The sequence below is a fragment of the Phycodurus eques genome, chromosome 1, assembly GCF_024500275.1.
Source record: "Phycodurus eques isolate BA_2022a chromosome 1, UOR_Pequ_1.1, whole genome shotgun sequence".
Lineage (NCBI taxonomy): Eukaryota > Metazoa > Chordata > Actinopteri > Syngnathiformes > Syngnathidae > Phycodurus > Phycodurus eques.
The window spans coordinates 14,998,256-15,021,391 of NC_084525.1; the positions used below are offsets into that span (position 1 = coordinate 14,998,256).

At 40.8% G+C, this 23,136-nt stretch overlaps 2 protein-coding genes across 3 annotated transcripts in view; both read left to right on the forward strand.

Annotated features, from left to right (window-relative positions):
• LOC133404226 (vesicle transport protein SFT2B-like) lies at window positions 1-14,477 on the forward strand. The gene is made up of 8 exons (XM_061679942.1): window positions 1-203; window positions 3,852-3,941; window positions 7,638-7,723; window positions 8,940-9,021; window positions 9,210-9,245; window positions 10,907-10,965; window positions 13,704-13,733; window positions 13,823-14,477. The coding sequence occupies exons 1-8, from the start codon at window positions 132-134 to the stop codon at window positions 13,857-13,859; spliced, it is 492 nt and encodes a 163-aa protein (XP_061535926.1). The 5' UTR covers window positions 1-131; the 3' UTR covers window positions 13,860-14,477.
• tbx19 (T-box transcription factor 19) overlaps window positions 9,222-23,136 on the forward strand; it is a 24,776-nt gene continuing 10,861 nt past the window's right edge. The window contains exons 1-5 of one of the 2 annotated variants that reach the window (XM_061679920.1): window positions 9,222-9,245; window positions 10,907-10,965; window positions 15,343-15,551; window positions 18,498-18,777; window positions 20,516-20,650. In XM_061679920.1, coding sequence (XP_061535904.1) covers window positions 15,343-15,551; window positions 18,498-18,777; window positions 20,516-20,650 — 624 coding nt within the window. In that variant the 5' untranslated portion in view covers window positions 9,222-9,245; window positions 10,907-10,965. Of the gene's footprint in view, window positions 9,246-10,906; window positions 10,966-14,806; window positions 15,197-15,342; window positions 15,552-18,497; window positions 18,778-20,515; window positions 20,651-23,136 lie in introns of those variants that run through there. The other variant, XM_061679929.1, reaches the window with a different exon arrangement.

The following is a 23,136-nucleotide window of genomic DNA, read 5'->3' on the forward strand; positions in this document are numbered from 1 at the left end:
CTGTTGGGGACGGGACGTGGGGGGACATCGTCGTCTCACTTTTTCACTCAGCTTGACCACCTGACCCACGAACTCCTGTGGAAACTTTCCGGACACGGCGTTGCTTTTGTCGGTAGCGAGAAGGCAACTACATGGACAAACTGAAGAAGGTGCTGAGTGGCGAAGATGAGGATAACAACGCGGACGGGACCGGAATACTGGAGGTGATGTCAAGTCGCGCAGTTGTTTTTCTTTTTATGTTAGCTTGTTAGCTTCCAATGGCTAACCACAGTCAAACTCAAAATTATGACCACATGCTTCACGTTGCATATACACAACAGATGTTAATTTAGAGTTATTTCGTTTGTTCACATTTCGCATTGCAGCCATACATTCTACATTCATTCTACATGTCCTAATTTCCTGATTCTCTCAAGAATTCACTCAACCTTTGTCCTGTACATTAGATAGCCATGTGACCATAATTTTCCAAATATCATTTTATCAAAATAGACGATATCATTGATAGAGGAGTGTTACACGAATAAAATGAGTCCTGGTTTGTAAGAATCGGATAAGGACTATGGAGTTTATGCCACTTTCTATGTCGAGAATTTGCCCAACGTTTTTTGCCCAGAATTTCAGATAAATCCTTAGGAAATGTGAGCGTGAAATCTTTGGTTTAAAAATAAAAAATGCCCGGATGTTTCTAATTAGTTGAGACGATAATGTGACGTTTAAACAAGGCGGCATCCGCTTGAACCTTCTGTGTATCTCATTGTGATGATCAAATGGAGAGCAACATAATCGTCAGATTTACTTAAGAGAAAACAAGAATAATGATAGCGAGTCAGAACCATATAGTTTTCTATCATTACCATATCTTATTGAGGTGTGATTTCCGACACCGAAATCATGGATGATTTTCATTTTTGTCAGAACCACAGAAAATCTCAACTGAATAAAAAAATACAAAAACGTTATTAACTTGCGCAAAACAATGAGAAAACGTGATTTCGGTGTACCGCCGCTAAATTGACGTACCCGATTTCCAGCACAGCGAAGTGGAACGAATTTGGCGCCCGGTTTAATGGATTTAGTAACATACCTACATTAGAAAAATCCATTTGGGCAGAGTAGCCAAAAATTGTGCTCAAGTAAGAATAGTGTTCCTTTAGAATATTTAGACTCAAGTAAAAGTAGGCACAGTGGAAAAAAAGTACTGAGTAACTGGTGAGTAATTTGTGATTTATTATTTTTTATTTATCAGACCATGAATGTCAAATAGACAAAAATATAAGGCACATACCACACATAAAACATTCAAGTAAAAGTGAAAAGAATGTTGCATTAAATCTACTGTGACAAGTACTGTTTATGTAAAAAGTGATATCAGTAAATCTAGCGGAGTAAATGCAGGGCATTACCCACCTGTCACAAAAAGTGGCTGCAGAGGTTAATTATGGACTGTCTGCCATCTTGTGGAAGAGCATTTAATTTTAAAGCCTGTCACTATACGTTGACAAGTTTAATACTAACACTAAAGAGCATCTGTGTTGAGTCCTTTGATCCTTTTTTTTAATCCTTTGAGCAACTGATTGAATACAAACGGTGCAGCAGCACATGTAGACAGACAGAAGTACTGAGCGCTATATGTTCTTTATCCCCTGCGTAGAACATCTAATGTTAGTGCTGCACTGATGAGCTGATATAGGAGTTGAGATGTCTTAATGAACAGGATAGGCGTCTTTCTGTCTTATACTGCCCCCAGCTGGCCAATGTTGGCTCACCAGAAGGAGTGTCACAATGGCCATTCAGTTGACTGCAGTGAGACAAAAACTGTTTTATTCTTTAAAATTGTCATTACTATGTGTTTTTGCAATGTGCAATGATAAGCGATTGAGAGGATGGATGGAAGGAATATTATGGAATGATTTTTTTCCCTTATTAAAATGCACATCAGAATCATCTTTATTTGCCAACTATGTCCAAAAAACACACAAGGAATTTCTCTCCGGTAATTGGAGCCGCTCTAGTACGACAACAGTCAATTGACAGAGAACACTTTTGAGACATAAAGACATTGACAAAAAAAAAAAAAAGTCACTGAGCAATAAAGGGTTGCTAGTTATCTGCTAATGCCGGTACATTTAAAAAAAATAAAATTGTGCAATTGTGCAAAAAGATGCTCTAGCACTTAGAGTAGTTCGAATGACTAATATTGCAATAGTCCGGTGCAATGACCATTTTGTAAAGGGCGCCGAGACTTCAAGCGAGTAGTACGATAATCTGGGACAATGTTGATTGTGCGAATGTTGCAGATACTCCTCAATCAGTGTGCAAATGGAGCAGATGCTACTCTGACATGAGTGGCCAGTATTGGTCAACAACAGATATGCAAATAGTGCAGCGTGGCGAGACTACTACAGTGAGTGCACGAGTAATATATATTTGGCCCGACAGAAATGTGACAACAAACTCAAGACAAAAAATTGTCAGCATGTTGCAATGGAATTGTAGGTTAGGTGTTTAAGAAGTTGCTTGCAAGAGGGAAGAAGCTGTTGGAATGTCTGCTAGTTCTAGTTTGCATTGATCGGTAGCGCTTACCGGAGGGAAGGAGCTGGAAGAACTGGTGACCAGGATGTGACGGGTCCAAGAGGATTTTGTACGCTCTTGTCTTAGTTCTGGCAGCGTGCAAGTCCTCAAGGGTGGGTAGGTGGGTACCGCCAATCCTTTCAGCAGCTTTGATTGTCCGTTGCAGTCAGAGTTTGTCCTTTTTTGTAGCAGCACCAAACCAGACTGTGATGGAAGAACACAGGAATGATTCGATGAGCGCTGTGTAGAACTGCCTCAGCAGCTCCTGTGGCAGGCTGTGCTTTCTCAGAAGCCGCAGGAAATACATCCTCTGCTGGGCCTTTTTGAGGACGGAGTTGATGTTGATTGCCCACTTCAGGTCCTGAGAGACTGTAATTCCCAGGAACTTGAAGGTCTCGACAGTTGACACAAGGCAGCTGGACAGCGTGAGGGGCATCTGTGGCGAAGGATGCCTCCTGAAGTTTTACATTACATTACAACAATTTATTTTTTTTGGGGGGGGGAGCTGGAAAGGGTGGCTGGTTAGAGCGTCTGCCTCACAGTTCTGAGGACCGGGGTTCAATCCCCGGCCCGCCTGTGTGGAGTTTGCATGTTCTCCACGTGCCTGCATGGGTTTTCTCTGGACACCCCGGTTTCCTTCCACATCCCAAAACATGCATGGTAGGTTAATTGAAGACTATAAATTGCCCGTAGGTGTGAATGTGAGTGTGAGTGGTTGTTTGTTTATGTGTGCCCTGTGACTGGCCGCCAACCAGTTCAGGGTGTACCCCGCCTCCTGCCCGGTGATAGCTGGGATAGGCTCCAGCTCTCCTGCGACCCGCGTGAGGAGAAGCGGCTCAGAAAATGGATGCATGGCTGGAGAAGCTGGAAAGTGGTCACTTGGCTTGCATTCTTTTGCCATGTGACCACGCAATATTATGCAGCGCATAATAACTTCAAAATGTCAGAATCGCCATAAACCGGTGACGTCCTTTACATGGCTTATCTTGTGTGGAGCCAGGGTGCAGCTTGGACTCACCTATCACACCCAAGACGATAGACAAACAAGCATTGACACACACATGCGCTCCTGAGGGAGAATATTAGTGTCGTCAAACATTGAATTAACCTAACATGTTTTTCTGCCTGTGAGACATCAGTGCTAACTGCCAACACTGCTGCAGTAATTACATTTGAAGTACTGAAAACACAATGTAATGCAAATGAGTTTCCATCATTAATTCTTTGGACCTGTGTGCGTGTGTTTCGTCAAAATAATGTTGATGTCATCTCTCCAGAGAACCAGTCAGGCAGCGACACTGGCCTGGGGGACAAGGATGAAAGGCTTCCTGCTCTGTTTCATTTTGGGGATGCTGTGCTCCATTCTGGTGAGTGGTTGGTGCTGTGATGTCATGCAAGGAGCTTCTCGGGTAGGGCTGCCAAACTTTCTTCCAAGGGTTGCATACAGAAAAGTGGAAGGATGCGAGGACCACTTTGACACGCTTTACCTTTATTTAACATGCGAAAAGTAAAAGTAGTGGAATGAAAACTGACAAAACAACTTTAAATGCTTGATTACGTAATAATGAAGTTAGCCTGGCGGCACGGTGGACGACTGGTTAGAGCGTCTGCCCCACAGTTCTGACGACCGGGGTTCAATCCCCGGCCCCGCCTGTTTGCATGTTCTCCCCGTGCCTGCGTGGGTTTTCTCCGGGCTCTCCGGTTTCCTCCCACATCCCAAAAACATGCATGAATTGGAGACTCTAAATTGCCCGTAGGTGTGAATGTGAGTGCGAATGGTTGTTTGTTTGTATGTGCCCTGTGATTGGCTGGCAAACAGTTCAGGGTGTACCCCGCCTCCTGCCCGATGATAGCTGGGATGGGCTCCAGCACGCCCGCAACCCTAGTGAGGAGAAGCGGCTCAGAAAATGGATGGATGGATGAAGTTAGCCCATTTTAAAGCAATAACCTGCGATTTTGGGCGCCCCCTACTGCTGGAATTCAGCATTACAACAAAATGTCCATCGCTTCGATATGACGTAGGCGAGCGGAGTCCAACTGTCCCCCTCTCCCTCTCTCTCAACCCCTTCCGGGTGAATATACAATACCGTAGTGTATAGTGGAGCAGTTTAAACACGCAAGATAAATTAAACGGGCGAGAGAAATTGTCAATAGTTAAATATACGGCATACATGTACTGTACGTTCGCTAACCACTGTGGTGTTACAACCTAGGTTGCTGTTAATGTAGAGACACACATACATTTACTTGTTCCCCCTAAACCATTCAAATGGTGTACATTATAAGGTACATATATTATTGTGTTTTACAACAATACTTAACTATATTTACAATGTACCGGTGGAGGAAATAAAAGTGAAGGCTGTGGCCAAAATGTATGCAGGCAGTATACGTACGGACGTTTGTGCCTCTCGCCTGCTGTTCAAATAAGCGAGCAGCGTCTTGATTCTGTAGCAACCCACTTCTTCCAACGATTAATCTATATTTCTATGGTTTATTAAATGTGATAAAGTGCAAAATACTGTTTGTGCAGCATCAAATGCGCGTCCACATCGAATGGCTCAATGTGCGGCGGGGGATGGGGTTGCTTCGTAGAAGTATAAGACATTTTTCATCGGTAATCCTGCTCTTCTTCCTCAGTTTTCATCTCGATTATGCTTTTCGTGTCACGTATCCGGACCTCAGCTGTATGTTACCGGCAATCGATGTCTGTAGGGAGATCAAAGAAGTTGCAGAAGCCGGCAGGGAGAATCTCTCCACGTCATGACATGTGGTGAAGTGGCAACAGCGTTACGACGCTCAAAGTTATAATCAAGTGGATGAAGGTTATTGAAAACCACATTGCTGGGTCACTAGCAAGTTAATTTACACACACACACGTTAAAAGGAATGCGATAAGGATCAACAAAAGCAATAAAAACAGATCAGTAAGGACGAGAGGAGTGATGGCTCATGACCACTAGACCACTCACACAGTTGCTGGCAGGCAACGGCTCCTCGAAAAGAGATCGATGTTTGTTTGCGGCCATTTTTATTGTCACTATTATAATTGTCCATAGGTATGAATGTGAGTGCGAATGGTTGTTTGTTTATATGTGGCCTGCGATTGGCTGGCGACCAGTTCAGGTTGTACCCCGCCACCCGCCCACAGTTAGCTGGGATAGGCTCCAGCACGCCCGGGACCCGAGTGAGGATAAGCGGTGTCAAAAAATTGATGGATATATATGTATGTATGTGTGTGTGTGTGTATGTATGTACTGTAATGCACACCCAAGTATAATATGTATCCACAAAGTTGACCTCAAAATTCTGGAAAACCTTTCTACCTATGTATAATGCATTTTTACAATGCGTGATTTTGCTTCTACCAATATAATCAAAACTAGACTTTACACCCATCTGATCGGTCTGATCGGTACCGGCCGATAATTAGCATTTTATGCTGATTGGCTTTAATGTCATAATTCGCCGACCCTTGATCGGCTCCACAAAAGACATTTACTCCATGTCGCCGTCGTGTAAAATATATTATAATCCAAAAGCTAGTTTATTTTTAGCCTTGTCGCTTGTCTTTTTACGTACTAGTACTGTAAATATCTGACCACCAATAAATGTATTTAAAAAAAAAAAAAAAAAAAGTCGGCAGTGTGCGACAGACAACACGTAATGCGTGGATCAGACTACAAGACAAATTTGGTCTTTCACAATTGCAACATGTCAGACGACCGCAATAAAATCTTGTATTCCGATACCACCGCTGACGAAAATGAAAATGAAACGATGGTGGACATTTTGGCAGGATAATGATCCAAAACATACTGCCAAGGAAACTCTCAATTGGTTTCAAAGAAAAAAAATAAAGCTGCTAGAATGGTCCAGCCAATCACCTGACTTCAATCGAAAATCTATGGAAAGAACTGAAACTCAAGGTCCATAAAAGAAGCCCACAGAACCTTCAAGATTTGAAGACTGCTTGTTTGGAGGAATGGGCCAAAATCACACCAGAGCAATGCATGCTACTAGTTTCTCCATACAGGAGGCGTATTGAAGCTGTCATTACAAACAAAGGGTTTTGTACAAAGTATTAAATTAATACCAGTTGGTGTGTTCAATACTTTTTCCCTGTGTCTTTTCACATTATGACACATAACTTAATTTCTGAGCTTATTTGTTCTACTTTCTTTGTATATATGTATTACTTGGGTTGTTCCCAACATCTGGTGAAATTTTCATGTCAATAGCACCTTTGGAAATACATTTAGAGAGGAAAATGGTGTGGCAACACGGTGGGTGATTGGTTAGCACATCTGCCTCACAGTTCTCAGGACCCAAATCCCAGCCTCGCGGGTTTTCTCTGGTTTCCTAACACATTCCAAAAACATGCATATGGTAGGTTAATTGAAGACTGAATTCCCTGTCGGCGTGAATGTGAGTGTGAATGGTTGTTTGGTTCTATGTTCCCTGCGATTGGCTGGTGACCAGTTCAGGGTGCAGCCTGCCTCTCGCCCGAAGATAGCTGGTATAGGCTCCAGCACGCCCACGCCCCGTGAGGATAAGCGGTACAGAAAATGGATGGATGGATGGAGAAATATGGTGACACGTTCAATACTTATTTCAGCCGCGGTGTGTATATAGACTGCACGATGGACGACTGGTTAGCACATCTGCCTGGGTTTGAATCCGGCCTCCCTTGTATGGAGTTTGCATCACTGTTTGCATCTGTGGAAAAGGTGATTGCCCCCCTGTTAAAACATAACTATGCTTTGTCATACCTGAGCCCAATTTCTCTGGCCACACCCAGGCCTGATACTGCCACACCTGTTCTCAATCAACAAATCACTTAAAGAGGACCTGCGTGACAAAGTAGACCAAAAGATCCTCAAAATCTAGACACAGAGCTCCCAAATGTTACAGAACGTCCGTATTTTGTTACGGAAATCACTGAACGCTGACTCGTTAGGGTCGGAGATTGTTCCAGATGTTGGGGGAGAAAAAAATCCAGTGCAAACATTTCTTTGTTCCCTTGTGCTGCTGTTTCCATGGTAACAGCCTGTTTATTTCAGGGCACATGTATGTTGTGGTTGCCTGGACTTGGTCTCGCTGTGTTCGCTGTCCTGTACAGTGTGGGAAACCTCTGCTCTTTGGCCAGGTACACACTGTGTAATCACTCCTCCTCTTGTTTCTTAATACTACAACCCCTATTCCAATGAAGTTGGGACGTTGTGTTAAACATAAATAAAAACAGAATACAATTATTTGCAAATCATGTTTGACCTATATTTAATTGAATACACTACAAAGACAAGATATGTAATGTTCAAACTGATAAACTTTATTGTTTTTAGCAAATAATCATTAACTTAGAATTTTATGGCTGCAACACATTCCAAAAAAGCATTTCAGCAATAATGGTGCCTGCACAGATATGTAAGTTACCCATGCCATTGGCACGAACACAGCCCCATACCGTCACAGATGCTGGCTTTTGAACTTTGCGTCCATAACAGTCCGAATGGTTCTTTTCCTCTTTGGCCCAGAGGACACGACGTCCACAATTTCCAAAAACAATTTGAAATGTGGACTCGTCGGACCACAGAACACTTTTCCACTTTGCATCAGTCCATCTTAGATGAGCTCGGGCCCAGAGAAGCCCGGCGACATTTCTGGGTGTTGTTGATAAATGGCCTTTGCATAGTAGAGTTTCAAGTTGCACTTACGGATGTAGCGCCAAACTGTATTTATTGACATTGGTTTTCTGAAGTGTTTATGAGTCCATGTGGTAATATCCTTTACACATTGATGTCGGTTTTTGATGCAGTGATTTCTCCAGATTCTCTGAACCTTTTGATGATATTATGGACCGTAGATGATGAAATCCCTAAATTCCTTGCAATTGTACGTTGAGGAACATTGTCCTTACACTGTTCGACTAGTTTCTCACGCACTTGTTCACAAAGAGGTGAACCTCGCCCCATCTTTGCTTGTGAGTGACTGAGCCATTCAGGGAAGCTCCTTTTATACCCAATCATGGCACCCACCTGTTCCCAATTAGCCTGTTCACCTGTGGGATGTTCCGAACAGGTGTTTGATAAGCATTCCTCAACTTTCTCAGTCTTTTTTGCCACCTGTCCCAGCTTTTTTGGAACACGTTGCAGCCATAAAATTCTAAGTTAATGATTATTTGGTAAAAACAATAATGTTTATCAGTTTGAACATTAAATATCTTGTCTTTGTATTGTATTCAATTAAATATAGGTTGAACATGATTTGCAAATCATTCTGTTTTTATTTGTTTAACACAACGTCCCAACTTCATTGGAATTGGGGTTGTACATAAAACACGTCTGTCTCTGCTGTGGTTTCAGCACCATGTTCCTGATAGGGCCGTGCAGACAGTTAAAGAACATGTGTGCTAAAGAACGAGCACTGGCCACAATCATCATGCTGGTGAGATGAGAATAATTGTGGGATGTCATCTCTTCCATGCTGTGATCATCATCAACTTCATTGAAGAAAAAAAATACCCAGCCATTCAAATTTTGGAAAATTCTTTCTTAAATGTTTAGAATGTGAAGGTTGATGGTAGTATGCAGGCAGCTTGGTGATAAACTGTCTGTCTGTCTTTCTTTTTGCAGGTGTGTCTGGTACTGACACTGTGTTCAGCTTTCTTGGTGAGAAATTTGTATCATCGTTTGAAAAGCATGACGTGCGTCTTAATATTTTCTTAAAGCATTTGTTGGAGCACCCACCCAATGTCTGGTCTATGCCACAAGTGCCCAAATTTAACAGCATTCGTTATTACTATTCGTGTTTTTGTGTCTGTAATGGTTAACACACCAGTATCCAGAACCTCTTTAACCAAAATTATATTTTTAATACTAAAATGTAATTATTGTTGTTGTTCATTGTTTTTCCAAATGTACTGTTTTACTTTTAAAAAATAGGCAAACTAAAGCATTTTATTTCGTAAGATGTGAAATTATAATTTTCTTGCATTCTGTACCGCTGTTAGATTTGTGATTGGATGAGCAAGTCAAGGACTAGGAGCGGAGCGAGGGAGTGAGTGTGTAGGCAAACTTTCCACCTACACACAACAACCTTCTGCCGTGAAAGTGTAGTTGAGTGGACAACTAGTTAGATGTTTTTTTGGTGTGTGTGTTTAAGGCCAACAATAACCGTTCGTTAAAGATACACTGCAATACAATAATATGTACTGTAGACGGTGTCATATGTACTGTAGACGGTATTTTGCCACAACATTTTTGCAACTATTTTTCCGTGCATAACAGAGGATAGGTTTCGCAAAAAAACAACAACAATCTGTGAACAGTTAAAAAGTCTGAACAGATGAATTTATGAATGCCAAAGCTCAACAACATGGGAGTTCACTATATTGCTAATGTACAGTTTTTACAGCCAACACAGGGAGCTTGCACTTCCTAAATTAAAATGTAATTCTTCTCTATGATCAGCAGAGGGTATCTCTATCTATCCATAGGTTTTCTATGCCACTTATCCTCATTAGGGTTGCCGGTGTGTTGGAGCCTATCTCAGCTGACTTCTGGCCAATTGCAAGGCACTTGCAGACACATTCACACTCACATGGACACTTATTTATGAGGATAATTTAGAGTATTCAATGAACGAGTGTGGGAGGAAGAAGAAGAAGACAATGACGAAGAAAAGAAAGACGTCGACAAAGAAGTAGAAGAGAGAAGATGAAGTAGAAGAAGAAACTTGCGGCTTTTCCGTAGCCACAGTACCCGGAGAAAATCCACGCAAGCATGGGGAAGTATTACCAATTATTAAAATCCAAATTATGTCATTAACTTGCACCACTGGAGTGCAGTAAGCCATTAAACACCTCTTTGGAAATTAAGAATATTACATGAAAATTCCTGTGATTGACTGGGAATCAGTTTAGGCTGTACCCCGCTTCTCGCCAAGAGTCAGCTAGGATAGGCTCCTGCACGACTACGACCCTAGTGAGAATAAGCAGTACGGAAAATAGATCGACATGAAAATCCTCCCGTGTCCAAAAATTTATATTTGATGCAGTCTGGTAGATAAACATTAAAAATCTAAAATGTCCAAGTGTCAAGTCTTGAATTAAACCAATTCTACCCAACTTGTAGGGTTCAATCCAATAAAGAACAAGAAATTTAACAGATAATTTTCATGGGTTTTCTTTGGCCAAAAGTGACCACAATAGAGCCAAATGAAACAATTTGATGCAAAGAGACACAAATGGCCAGTACAGACAATTAGAATTTGCTGTCCGGATATTCCCCGCGGGGGGTTGCATAATCTACTGACCTCTGTCTCCCTCTAGTGGAAGAGCAACGGCCTTGCACTGCTGTTCTGTGTCTTGCAGTTTGTGGCGTTCAGTTGGTAAGCTTTGGTCCACACGTGCAGAGGTGTATTGGGGGGGGGGGGGGGGGGGGGGCGGCAATTTAAACAATTCCCAAGTGATTTATTTATTGATTTTCCCTCTCACCCAAGCCGCTAATAGAGTAAGACACAATGCTTATTAAGCCTACCTCCTCTAACATCCTGCTGTATTTTTACTTAAAATTATTATTTTTTTTAATCCATAATTAGTGTCTATTGTAGACATTCCCACGCTGGCTCCCTTGGTGGTGCACCAAAAATGATATAGCAGAATTATGCATTCAACCTTTTAGCACGCCCCTTTGTCTTTTGTAAGAAGCTAATTTAACATATTTTGCATTTCTGTAGCAGAAAATAATCATACAATAATTACTGTGTAAACAAAAACAATAATAATTGCACTGAATGAACAGAGCCTCTTTCCCAAGACCCCTTGCCTCCGCAACAAGGTGCCTTATGCAAAATTCACGCTACAATGCATGCATAAACGCATCAATAATAGGGAATGGTTCATTCTGTCTGGATTGTACTCCCTGGTATAGTTCTGTTTGATATCTTCACAAATGCAGACAGGCTTCAATGATATGAGAAAACAACAGCTGTCTGCTGTGACCGAAATCTATTTTTTCCCCACTGGCTATCTTTCAAAGTCGAATAAAAATGTTGTAGAATGTGTTGAATTATCTCATACAAGAGGCAACCTACAGTGGGTATGGAAAGGATTCAGATCCCCTTAAAATGTTCACTCTTTGTTATATTGCAGCCATTTGCTAAAATCATTTAAGTTATTTTTTTTTCTCATTAATGTAACACACAGCACCCCATATTGATTTTTGCTGATGATTGAGTTTTGCAGATTTATTAAATAATAAAAACTGAAATGTCACACAGCCCCTTCAGACCCTTTGCTGCGACGTTATACATCTAACTCAGGTGCTGTCCCTTTCTTCTGATCATCCTTGAGATGGTTCTTCACCTTAACTGGAGTCCAGCTGTGTTTGATTATACTGATTGGACTTGATTAGGAAAGCCACACACCTGTCTATATAAGCCCTTACAGCTCACAGTTCCTTTGACCTCAATGAGAATCATGAGGTCAAAGGAACTGCATGAAGAGCTCAGAGACAGAATTGTGGCAAGGCACAGATCTGGCCAAGGTTACAAAAAAATTCTGCTGCACTTAAGGTTCCTAAGAGCACAGTGGCCTCCATAATCCTTAAATGGAAGACGTTTGGGACGACCAGAACCGTCTCTCACCAAAAGCCTTGGTGAGAGAGGTAAAGAAGAACCCAAAGATCACTTGTGGCTGAGCTCCAGAGATGCAGTCGGGAAATGGGAGAAATTTCTATAAAAGTCAACAATCACTGCAGTCCTTCACCAGTCAGGTCTTTATGGCAGAGTGGCCCGACGGACAAATGACAGCCCGCATGAAGTTTGCTAAAGAAAACACACCTGAAGGACTCCAAGATGGTGAGAAATAAAAATCACTGGTCTGATGAGACTAAGATAAGGCCCAAAAGTTCAAATTATAAGCGGTATGTGTGGAGAAAACCAGGCACTGCTCATCACCTGTCCAATACAGTCCCAACAGTGAAGCATGGTGGTTGCAGCATCATGCCGTGGGGGTGGTTTTCAGCTGCAGGGATAGGACGACTGGTTGCAATCGAAGGAAAGATGAATGTGGCTAAGTACAGGGATATCCTGGACCAAAACCTTCTCCATCGTGCTCAGGACCTCAGACTGGGCCGAAGGTTCACCTTCCAACAAGACGATGACCCTCAGCACACAGCTAAAATAACAGGGGAGTCGCTTCAGAGCAACTCCGTGACTGTTCTTAAATGGCCCAGCCAGAGCCGTGACTTAAACCCAATTGAGCATCTCTCGAGCAATCTGAAAATGGCTGTCCACCAACGTTCACCATCCAACCTAACAGAACTGGAGAGGATCTGCAAGAAGGAATGGCAGAGGATCCCCAAATCCAGGTGTGAAAAACTTCATTCCCAAAAAGACTCATGGCTCTATTAGCTTCTACTAAATACTGATCAAAGGGTCTGAATACTTATGGCTGTGTAATATTTCAGTTTTTCTTTTTTTCATAAATCTGCAAAAATGTCAACAATTCCGTTTTCTGTCAATATGGGGTGCTGTGTGTAGATTAATGTGGAAAAAAAATGAACTTAAATAATTTTAGCAAATGGCTGCAATATAACAAAGAGTGAAAAATTTAAGTGGGTCTGAATACTTCCCGTACCCACTCATATAGAAGCGACGGACGGCTTTATTGTTGAAATGCTGAATTCCAGCATCTGGTGTGACAGAACTTATAGCTTTAAATGTTGCAAATTTGAAAAGCTGTTTAACAAATATATCATTCAAGGCATTTAAATAAAGTGTTGGAGTTTATATTATTCAAGATTTTGACACCAATATTTTCTCTTTTATAGCAAATGAATATCGGCTCCAAATATCGGCCTCCTCGACTACTAATAATTGGTATCGGCCCTGATAAAAAAAATATCTTCAGGCCAAGTGTCAGGTGTGGTTTCCATGGAGACCAATTGTAACTGCATATCCAGCCTGTTACTTGTCCACCTGGTTTCAGCATGAATGCCATTTTTTTTTTTTTTTTTTAAATCTACAGACCACCCCCTGGTCCTATGCCACACATGCACACCAAGACACACACAAATGGAAATAAGAGATCTTGTTACAATTTGATGAAAATTTGTTTACTGCAGGTACGGCCTATCTTACATCCCATTTGCCAGGTGATACACACGTATGCACATGCAGTACACATATTTAAATCATAACTGATTCAAAACTTAACGAAATTTGTGGTGTTTGTGTATTTCAGGGACGCCGTCATCAAATTATGTTCTGTCTGTTTCTAAAATGTCTGAGTGACCAGTCAGGATGCTGCAAGTCTTCAGGCCAAGTGTCAGGTGTGGTTTCCATGGAGACCAATTGTGACTGCATATCCAGCCTGTTAATTGTCCACCCGGTTTCAGCATGAATGCCATTTTTTATCTGCGCCCCTGCAAATGTCTATTTATTGTTTTCACGTTTCTCAGTGTGATTTTACATTTTTGCTCATGTGTGTTTATTGGTATTGAGAGGCACATAATTGGTATTCAGTCACATACAGTAATTGTCACAATTGTTGATTTATTAATCGACATTAATGGTCAAATATTATATTATGTAAGGAAGTATGAGAGCAAGGTCAATGCTGCATTCATTGTGAGGGGGCATAATGATGAGCTTTGTATGCTACCTGATGGTGGGTGGGGGATTTATTCTCATTCTGTTTCTAAATGTCCTGATATTTAAGAGCAAAGTCTCTCTGGAATTTTTTTGAAAATGTATTTCTGTCTGAAACATTTTAGGAATGACAAAAAATGTCATCCTCATTGAGTGGTGAAAATTTTAATTGACATGGAGGTCAATGTTTGACAAGACCCAAACAATAAATAAGTGCAGCATTTCTGTAATGCTGAAATCTTTACTAACATGCTGAAGTTGATCAGTTTGTTCTGGCAAATGTTGGTGTGTGACCTGCTGATGTTTTCCTTCCTCCTTTTGTTCACGCTGTCTTTATGCCTGACGACAGGCTAAAGCCCCTAAATCTCCTTGCTGATTAAATCACACACACTTCACACACATGCACGTATCAGGTGTCGTGGGTTTCCAGATGTTTGACCTCTTGTCAGTTTCACGCTTCTGCTCACAGATGTGTGTGTGTTTTAACTTCAATATTCTAAGCTGATATTTAAATGTTGGTGTGTCACTGTCATTGGCACTTGCCTTGAAAAGAGAAAACGCAAATCTCTTTCTCAACAGGAATTTGTGTTTTTCATCCTTTTGGGCTGTGTAATCAAGTGGCACTGGTAAAGGCTTGAATGAAAGTAAGAGTACAAATTCTCAAGTTTTTCTCCAAGCAGTCTTTTCTGGAATGCGACTTTTCTTCACTTAGCTACATGGATGTGCTCTTATTTGGAAAAATACTTTCTCACTAAGTATTAAAAAAAAACACACAGGATATTTTGAATAATGTAATGTAATTGTTGGTGTGTTATGTGTGTTTGCAGCTTGACTGTAGTTAAGAGTGGCGAGGGAGGAGCTTTGTCTGATTGTGTTCAGTTGCTTGCTGACCCCTTTCATATTCCCATCCAAAATATTTTTAGCGTTCATCTTTCTATCAGTCCCCTTTGGGATTCTTTCATTTCAGGTGAGTGTGACTTTTTATTTTATTTTTTATTTCGAAATTATTATTATTGTTTTTTTGTTTAAGCTACAATTCTTTAAGTATGGTCATCATTCGAGACCGAGGCCTAGCGACGGCATGGTGAAAACTCATTTGATTGTGTCATGCAGATGAAGGTGGGGAAGCAACAGGATGCTGGTGAGACTTCACCGGAGCTCTGCATATCGCGGCTGCTGACCGCAGTGGAGCGCGAGCTGCAAGCCGGGCAGGAGAAGGGTGACCCCACAGAAAGAGGGCTACAGGTCACCCTGGAGGGCGCTGAGCTGTGGAGGAAGTTCCAACACATCACCAACGAGATGATAGTCACCAAGAACGGCCGGTGAGTAGCCTTCTAAAATAAAAGCATTTGCATTAGACAAGCTAATGAAAGAAAGTTACAACTCCCAATGTGCATTCTTAGTTTAGTTGAAGCTCTATAGTAGCGATTCCCAACTACATTAGTCGACTGTGAGAAATTATCAGGTGTGCCGTGGGAATTTTAATTCAATAAATTGTGGCTTCCAGAGATTAAGTATATCAGTGTTGTCATGGTGGGTTGAGCTCCAACAGCGTGAGATTGTTGAAGTGCTGAAGCTGATTGGAATGGAGGTGTGTGAACGCGTCCAGTTGTCCACGTTCACACCCACGCTAAAACCATGGATCACCATTACCAAGAAGGATTTTCTGTTTCTTATATTCATTTTTAGTAGTCATTCTCAGATTGACAAACTGACAATTGTCATGTCTGAAATAGTTTTAATGAATGAATAATTACTTCAATGAATAACATACTGCACACAATTTAAAAAAAAAAATGTTGCGCTGCTCTTTCCGATGGGTGCTGTGTTATTCTGGCTCTTTGCTTATTTGGGAGGCCCCCCATCTTAACGATTAACTCCACGAGTGTGTTTTCTGTCTTTGGCTTTTGCGTGTTTAGAGGTGATGCCACCGCGAATGGCAAAGAGAACAATATGATGATGACCAATTCATTTGGGCGTAGGATAAACTAAGGAAAGAGGTACAGGTGTCTGGCCGCACAGTACAATTAACTGCTAAAATTTGTCACAAAATTAATGAAACCCCACAGTAGATGACATTCAACTATGTATTTATTTTTAACATAATCAACATTCTCATCAAATAGGGTAACTCAAATGATCAAATTAAACAAATAAATGAATGCCTGGCAATAATAATAATAAAAGTATTCAAAATTAAAACATTAAAACTTTGCTACTCTGCTCTGAATAACTGAAATAAAAATAAATAAAAATAAATCTGGTCTATTTACAACAAGGATGCTACTTAGCAGGAGCACCCTCCTTAGTGCCATCTCCTGGAGGATTTTTATGACCTCACGTCTTTCAGAAATCAGTAACTCACTTTGGGCTAGTTAACAATAAGCCATTTGTTATGCCAATAAAATCAAATAGCTACATCACATTTTCCTATTTATTAATTTTTTTTTGTATGCTGCTCTGACAGAGCATTATGCAGTATTTTGACTTCTACAAATATGAAATTGTAATGTTAATTAATTACATAGCAAACGTATTCCTCAATTGTAATCCTCAACTGTTGACATATAGATGCTTGCATGAAAATATCTCCTTGATTGCACACAGAACAGTGTTGGCCGGGATGTTGTAATATATTCTATTTTCATCACTTTATTGTAAGCGGCTCGGTAGCCGACTGGTTACCACCGCCGCCTTTTTTGCATGTTCTCCCCGTGCCTGTGTGGGTTTTTTCTGGTTTCCTCCCACATTCCAAAAACATGTGTGGTAGGTTAGTTGAAGACTCTAAATTACCCATAGATGTGAGTTTGAATGGTTTGTCTATATGTGCTCTGCGATTGGCTGGTGACCATACCCGTGACCCTACTGAGGATAAGCGGTACAGAGATGGAAAATGTCATAGTGAGAAAGCTACTTGAAAATAGTTAAACTGTCTTCAAATTCTATCAATATACGGTATATCTCTCTAAACGTCAGTAAACAGCAGGAAAAGGCTTTGAAATCACTGATTTCATGAGCGCAAAACATATAGGCTATGTGTTATGCATGGATACCCGTTGTAGGCAAGCCTTTTCAGTGGGTGTAACACCAAAATTCCCTTACCCTTCTTTTTTATGTACGTACAGGAAACTTTTTACAGTAGCATCGTAATGTTTTCAGTGGCACTATATATACAGTGCTGTGAAAAAGTATTGGTCCCCTTCCTAAACACATATGTTTTTGCATGGTTTCCCCATTTTAATGTTTAAGATCATCAAACAAACGTAAATATCAGACAAATATAACCCAAGTGAGTTTAAAATACGGATTTTAAATGGTGATTCCATTTATTAAGGAAGAAAAACTGTTCAAAGTTACTTGGCCCTTTGTGGAAAAAGTAATGGCCCCCTAAACCTAATAATCCTCAGCAGCAACAATTGAAATCAAGAGACACAATTCTCACAAGAACTCAAATGCATGTCCCCCAGATATCAAAACAGTTACTGAGAAATGATGACAAGGAGGGTTTTTATATTTTTTAAATATTAAAGAATGAAGAAAAAATGGACTCCAGCAGAAAGGGGACCTTTCTAATCCAGGGTGAAGGGGCAGGTGCATGAGGACCACTAAGGGTTTGTCTGTGCAGTTGAAATAGAATTTTCCCTTGATCATAATGAGTATAATACCTTCTAAAAAGCTATGAAGCCTTATCTCCTGCTGCACATTCCTTACTTGTCATCAAGTTAAGGTTTATTTCTCAATTTTCTGTTGACATCATTTAACCTATTTTTACACCTATATGGGAATTAAGAGTGTAATCATGTTATTTCATCTTAATTTGTGCCTCTTCCCTCCTTCCTTCTGCAAACGTTTTTCCAACCGTTCAGTGTTTTTTTGCACAACTTGTTCTCTAACAAGGAGGTAACAGCAAAATTCACAACAGGCCTTGACCAATACATTTCCTGGTTCAGTTGTAATTGGTGTTTAAACAGCAGTCCCCTTGTTCATGACAATAAAAGGTGATTCTTCTTCTTCTTTATCATGCATGCTTTTCACATTTTGAAGGGCATAGAAGTGGATGTCCTTGGTAATTGACAAGCATCACACACCTGTGTTGCCATTTGTAAATGTGATAGTGCCTTTTAGGTTCATCCTAAAATTTAACCCCAAAAGCCCAATAATACCTAACGTTTTGTGAGTAGCGTATGTTTGACTTATAAGTACCATTCACAAGGACCAAACCAATTTCCCATTTGCTCAACTGAATGTTTGTCATGTGCTTGCTCCAGACGCATGTTTCCTGTCCTGAAGGTCAGCGTGTCAGGTTTAGACCCGAGTTCCATGTATTCATTCCTGCTCGACTTCATCCCGGCCGACGATTGCCGCTGGAAGTTTGTCAACGGCGAATGGCTGGTGGCGGGCCAGGCAGAGGGAGGCAGGGAGGGCCGTGACAATGGTGGAATCTACATCCACCCGGACTCACCCAACTTTGGAGCTCATTGGATGAAAGCGGCGGTGACCTTTAACAAGGTCAAACTGACCAACAACCAAGTCAGTGGAGAAGGACAGGTATCACAAAGTAGTTGAGATGTTCAAAGTTAAACTTCATGTGGCTGTCAATGTATTTATACTTACTTACTGTCAGTATTCAGAAGATTACTTAATGAGTTACCCTGTTGAAAATATAATAATGGAGGACCTATTTCAGTTACTTCCTCAAAGTAATGTAAATAATTACATTTAATCACATTTTGATTTCTCTTCATTTTGAATCAATGCTTCAGCAGGACCCTTCGATGTTTCCTCTAAAAAAGTGGAATAAAGCCATAGATTATTCAAAATGAATCGCATATTGATCTTTACACAAATGATAAACTGATAATAAAACATGGAATTTAAATACAAATTGGTGGGTACCTTATATGTGTGCAGCATGTGGAAAATCACCAAACCATATGACCCAATGACAAATGTGCACAATTTAGACACTATTGCTTCATATGACAACCCTGATGCTGTAAGTGAATGTTCAATAAAAAAAAGTCCAAAATTATTAAGATGAAACTGTTCAAAAGGCAATGTTCAATGTGACCTTTAGTCAATGTGTTTAAGAGTGTAACTATGAGTCTCACCTTTTCAATATCATGGCCAAAGTAATAGATTGGACTAGAAGCGGGCACTTTGAGGTCATATTTGGGAAAAAATTGACACTATAACAGAATGGCACAATCAGAGCGACCCAATCACAAGCATCGGCGTTTGAAGGAGGAAGTGATGTGAAGAAAATCTGAGCTTTTGCAGCTATTTTTAAAATGTTACTAAAAAGTAAAACTAACCCTAACCCCTGTAAACAGAAATTGCCAAAAGCAACTGTAATTTAATTACACAATTTCTCCCAGTAATGTAATGGATTACAATCGCATACGTTTTGTAAAATCTTCAAACTGATTTTATAAATCTTGTTCCATGTTATTAGTTACTCCCCAACACTGCTTACGAATTTACTGTTGTTGATTTCTCATAATTCACTGTGCCAGACAATTTATTCATTTATTCATTTGTCTTTTTGTCTTGCATTTTGTTAACATTTATTTCTCTTACTCACAGTACGCGTATTTCGGACATTTCACAGAATGGATAATGGTTACAGTATATTAAATATTTTTTTTTTGCTCTTGTTCCGCTATTGTGCTGGAGTGGGAGAGAGCACCACCTGTAATAATCCACTTCACTGGCTCTTCTCACACACTTCATCTGCGTGCCCCCTCGTAACCACGGGAACGCTATAAACACATTTTAATTGGTCGGCTGCGCTTTAATGCACTTCCTTTGTAGAGGTTCTCAGTCATCACTCAGAGGCCTCACACACAGACCCACACAGGGCAGTAATGCAGTGTTGGAGCTGGGCCGTAATCAAATAATTGATCATCCTATTTGTGCATTATGGTAATTATGGTTTTTGCTGGGAAATTAATTTACCCATCATGTCTGAGAGAGATGAGAGCGAAGGTAAACTATATTCAAAGAGCCTACATACACTCCAGCTTACATGGGGACCTTGCATTTATCCTCATACACACACATGCGCACGCGCGGACACAAACACACACACGCATACACACCTAACCAGGGCACACATGAAGCCAGCCTCTCAAATAGAACATCGTTTGTTCTTTTGTGTTGTCCTGGAGGGCCAAGATTGATAAATTGTTGATTCAAAGAAGAGTGTTTGGACAAAAGACAAAGATGACTTTAATCTGTGCACTCATGGTGAACAAACGCGTGTGTTTTTGTGTTTGTCTTCCAGATCATGTTAAAATCGCTTCATAAGTATGAGCCTCATCTGCACATTGTGTGTTTGGGCTCTAAACATCGTGTAGTTTCCAACATTTCCTTCAAAGAGACTCAGTTCATCACGGTCACCGCCTACCAGAACGAAGAGGTACAGTACTTGTTTAACATGTTACGTCATCATGAGTGGCACCTCGAAACCTCAAACCCTCTTCAAACTCACCTTAAAGGTTCCGTATTTTGCCAGACCATCTTTTTCTAGTATTTGGGATGTAATAATGTCTGTATGGTGCCTCAGTAAACGTGAAATATGAAATAAAATGGTCGACGCATTCCTGAGTTCCAGACATTTTTCTGCCAAGAGGCCTGAAATCAGGTCATTCGAATATCTCGAGCTTATCTCCGTCACTTGCAAAGATCTCCGCCTTCCCTTTCCGCTTCCGATCCAGCACTGTCAACATTACAAACACGTGTGCTCTCACAAGTGGGTCTTCTACACTGAGGCATCCAATCAGAGGAAAGGGGGCAGTCTAAGCCAAATATGGACAAACCAGATTCAAAACTGGGTCAAACAGAAGGAGCTGTCAGAGGGGCCTTTTCTGGATACTTGTCTGACAAAACTAAGGTGTTTTTTTTATTATTTATTTATTTATTTTTACATGAAATTGACACTTTTATACCAAGTCCATGTTAGAAACTCACTCTATGGAGGTCTAAATAGCCAAAATACGGGACCTTTAATCAAGAAATAAAAATGTGGTTGTACATTGATGACGACAGCTGAATGAGTCTCTTGTGATGTGTTTTGTAAGTTTTATTCTTTTGACCTTGTATGGTGAAGTTGTGAATCTGAAATTCAAAGAGAGGTCGCCTACTATATAGCCCAGGGGTAGTATTTTAACCACTGAATATCTCCATTTGGTTGTGTGCTGCGACTTACTGAAAACCATGTGCTGTAAAAAGAGCGTGTCGACTTTTTAGTAAAGGTTTCGCAAAATGAGATTCTTCCACAATTCAACTTTGTCTTTTTTGAAGTGTTGATCAGTTTGCATTTGTAACAGTCTGGATCTTGAGGGTTCTATTTTCGGTCAAATGGTGTTTAGATTTCCACACCAGGAAGTGTTTTGCAAGACAATCATTCACACTGTTATTGATTTCATAATAAAGTGAACATCCTGCCCAAACTTCCTTTCTTGGACATGGTAATTTACATTACAAGTCCACTTTCAAGATTTTTTTTGTCCTCATGACAACAGTATTGCTGTCATGTTTTTTTTTAAATGCAATTGACACTTTTATACTAAGTCTATTTTAGAGGGGCACTTAATGGAGGTCTAAATAGCCAAAATATGGGACCTTTAAAGGGGCCATATATGGGAAAATTGTCATTATGGAGAAAAGCAGTGTTGTGTTTGCGAAAAACCTCGCTTTTGGAATTATGGCCAAAATTTCAATCTTGGTTTCATCGGACCATAACAGAATCTCCCAAACATCCATCCAATTTCTGTACCGCTTATCCTCACGCGGGTCGCGGGCGTGCTGGAGGCTATCCCAGCTATCTTTTGGCGAGAGGCGGGGTGCACCCTGAACTGGTCGCCAGCCAATTGCAGATATCCCAAACACATTTTGAAAACTGTGTAATTAGCTATAATCCAAAAGGTTTGAAGTTTGGCACCAACACAAAACTGCTCATCACCAAAAGAACACCATACCTACGGTGAAGTATGGTGTTGGCAGCATTATGGTTTGGGGCTGTTTTTCTTCAGCTAGAACTGCGGCCTCGAAGGAATTATGAATTATGAACTTCAAAATAGCAGTTAGTGTTCATACAAAACCTTCAGGCTACTACCCTAAATAAAAGTCAGGAAAAGCCTAATCGAACAACTTTGGGGTTAATCAGAGGCGCTTAAAATGTTGGCAAGTGTGTGGTGACTCCCATTTAACTTTAACATTTAAATGTGTAAATTTGTTATTTCTGAACACATTCACATCCCCAACTATAAGAGACACACTTGTACAACCAAATTATCTGTTTATTTTTACTTCCTCTCTCGAAAAGAAAAAAAAAAATCATTTGAGTCGGATAGGTTATAGGTCGCGGCACGGTGGACAACTGGTTAGCAGATCTGCCTCACAGTTCTGAGGACTGGTGTTCAAATCCCGGCCCCACCTGTATAGAGTTTGCATGTTCTCCCCGTGCCTGTGTGGGTTATCTCCGGGTACTCCGGTTTCCTCCCACATCCCCAAACATGCATGGTAGGTTAATTGAAGACTCTAAATTGCCCGTAGGTGTGAATGTGAGTGCGAAGGGTTGTTTGTTTATATGTGCCCTGCGATTGGCTAGCGACCAGTTCACGTTGTACCCTGCCTCTCGCCTGAAGATAGCTGGGATAGGCTTCAGCATGCCCGCGACCCTAGTGAGGATAAGCAGTACAGAAAATAGACTGATGGAGGTTATAGGTCAAATTAAAGGTGGAAAAAAAAAAGGTTGGAATTATTTATCTTGCTCTCATGTATTTATATCACAAAAACCTGGCAATTGAACAGGGGTGTGTAGACTACAGTATATCCACCTTGAAAATATAGGGGATGGTGCTATTTGTGTTTGCTGATGTCTCCTGCATGCGCCACATACAC

Excerpts from the sequence above, each read along its gene's own strand:
- LOC133404226 (XM_061679942.1), top strand. The coding sequence starts at position 132 with ATGGACAAACTGAAGAAGGTGCTGAGTGGCGAAGATGAGGATAACAAC. Across the intron at positions 9,246-10,906 it reads CACTGTGTTCAGCTTTCTTG|TGGAAGAGCAACGGCCTTGC; the intron begins GTGAGAAATTTG and ends GTCTCCCTCTAG. Across the intron at positions 10,966-13,703 it reads CAGTTTGTGGCGTTCAGTTG|GTACGGCCTATCTTACATCC; the intron begins GTAAGCTTTGGT and ends TGTTTACTGCAG.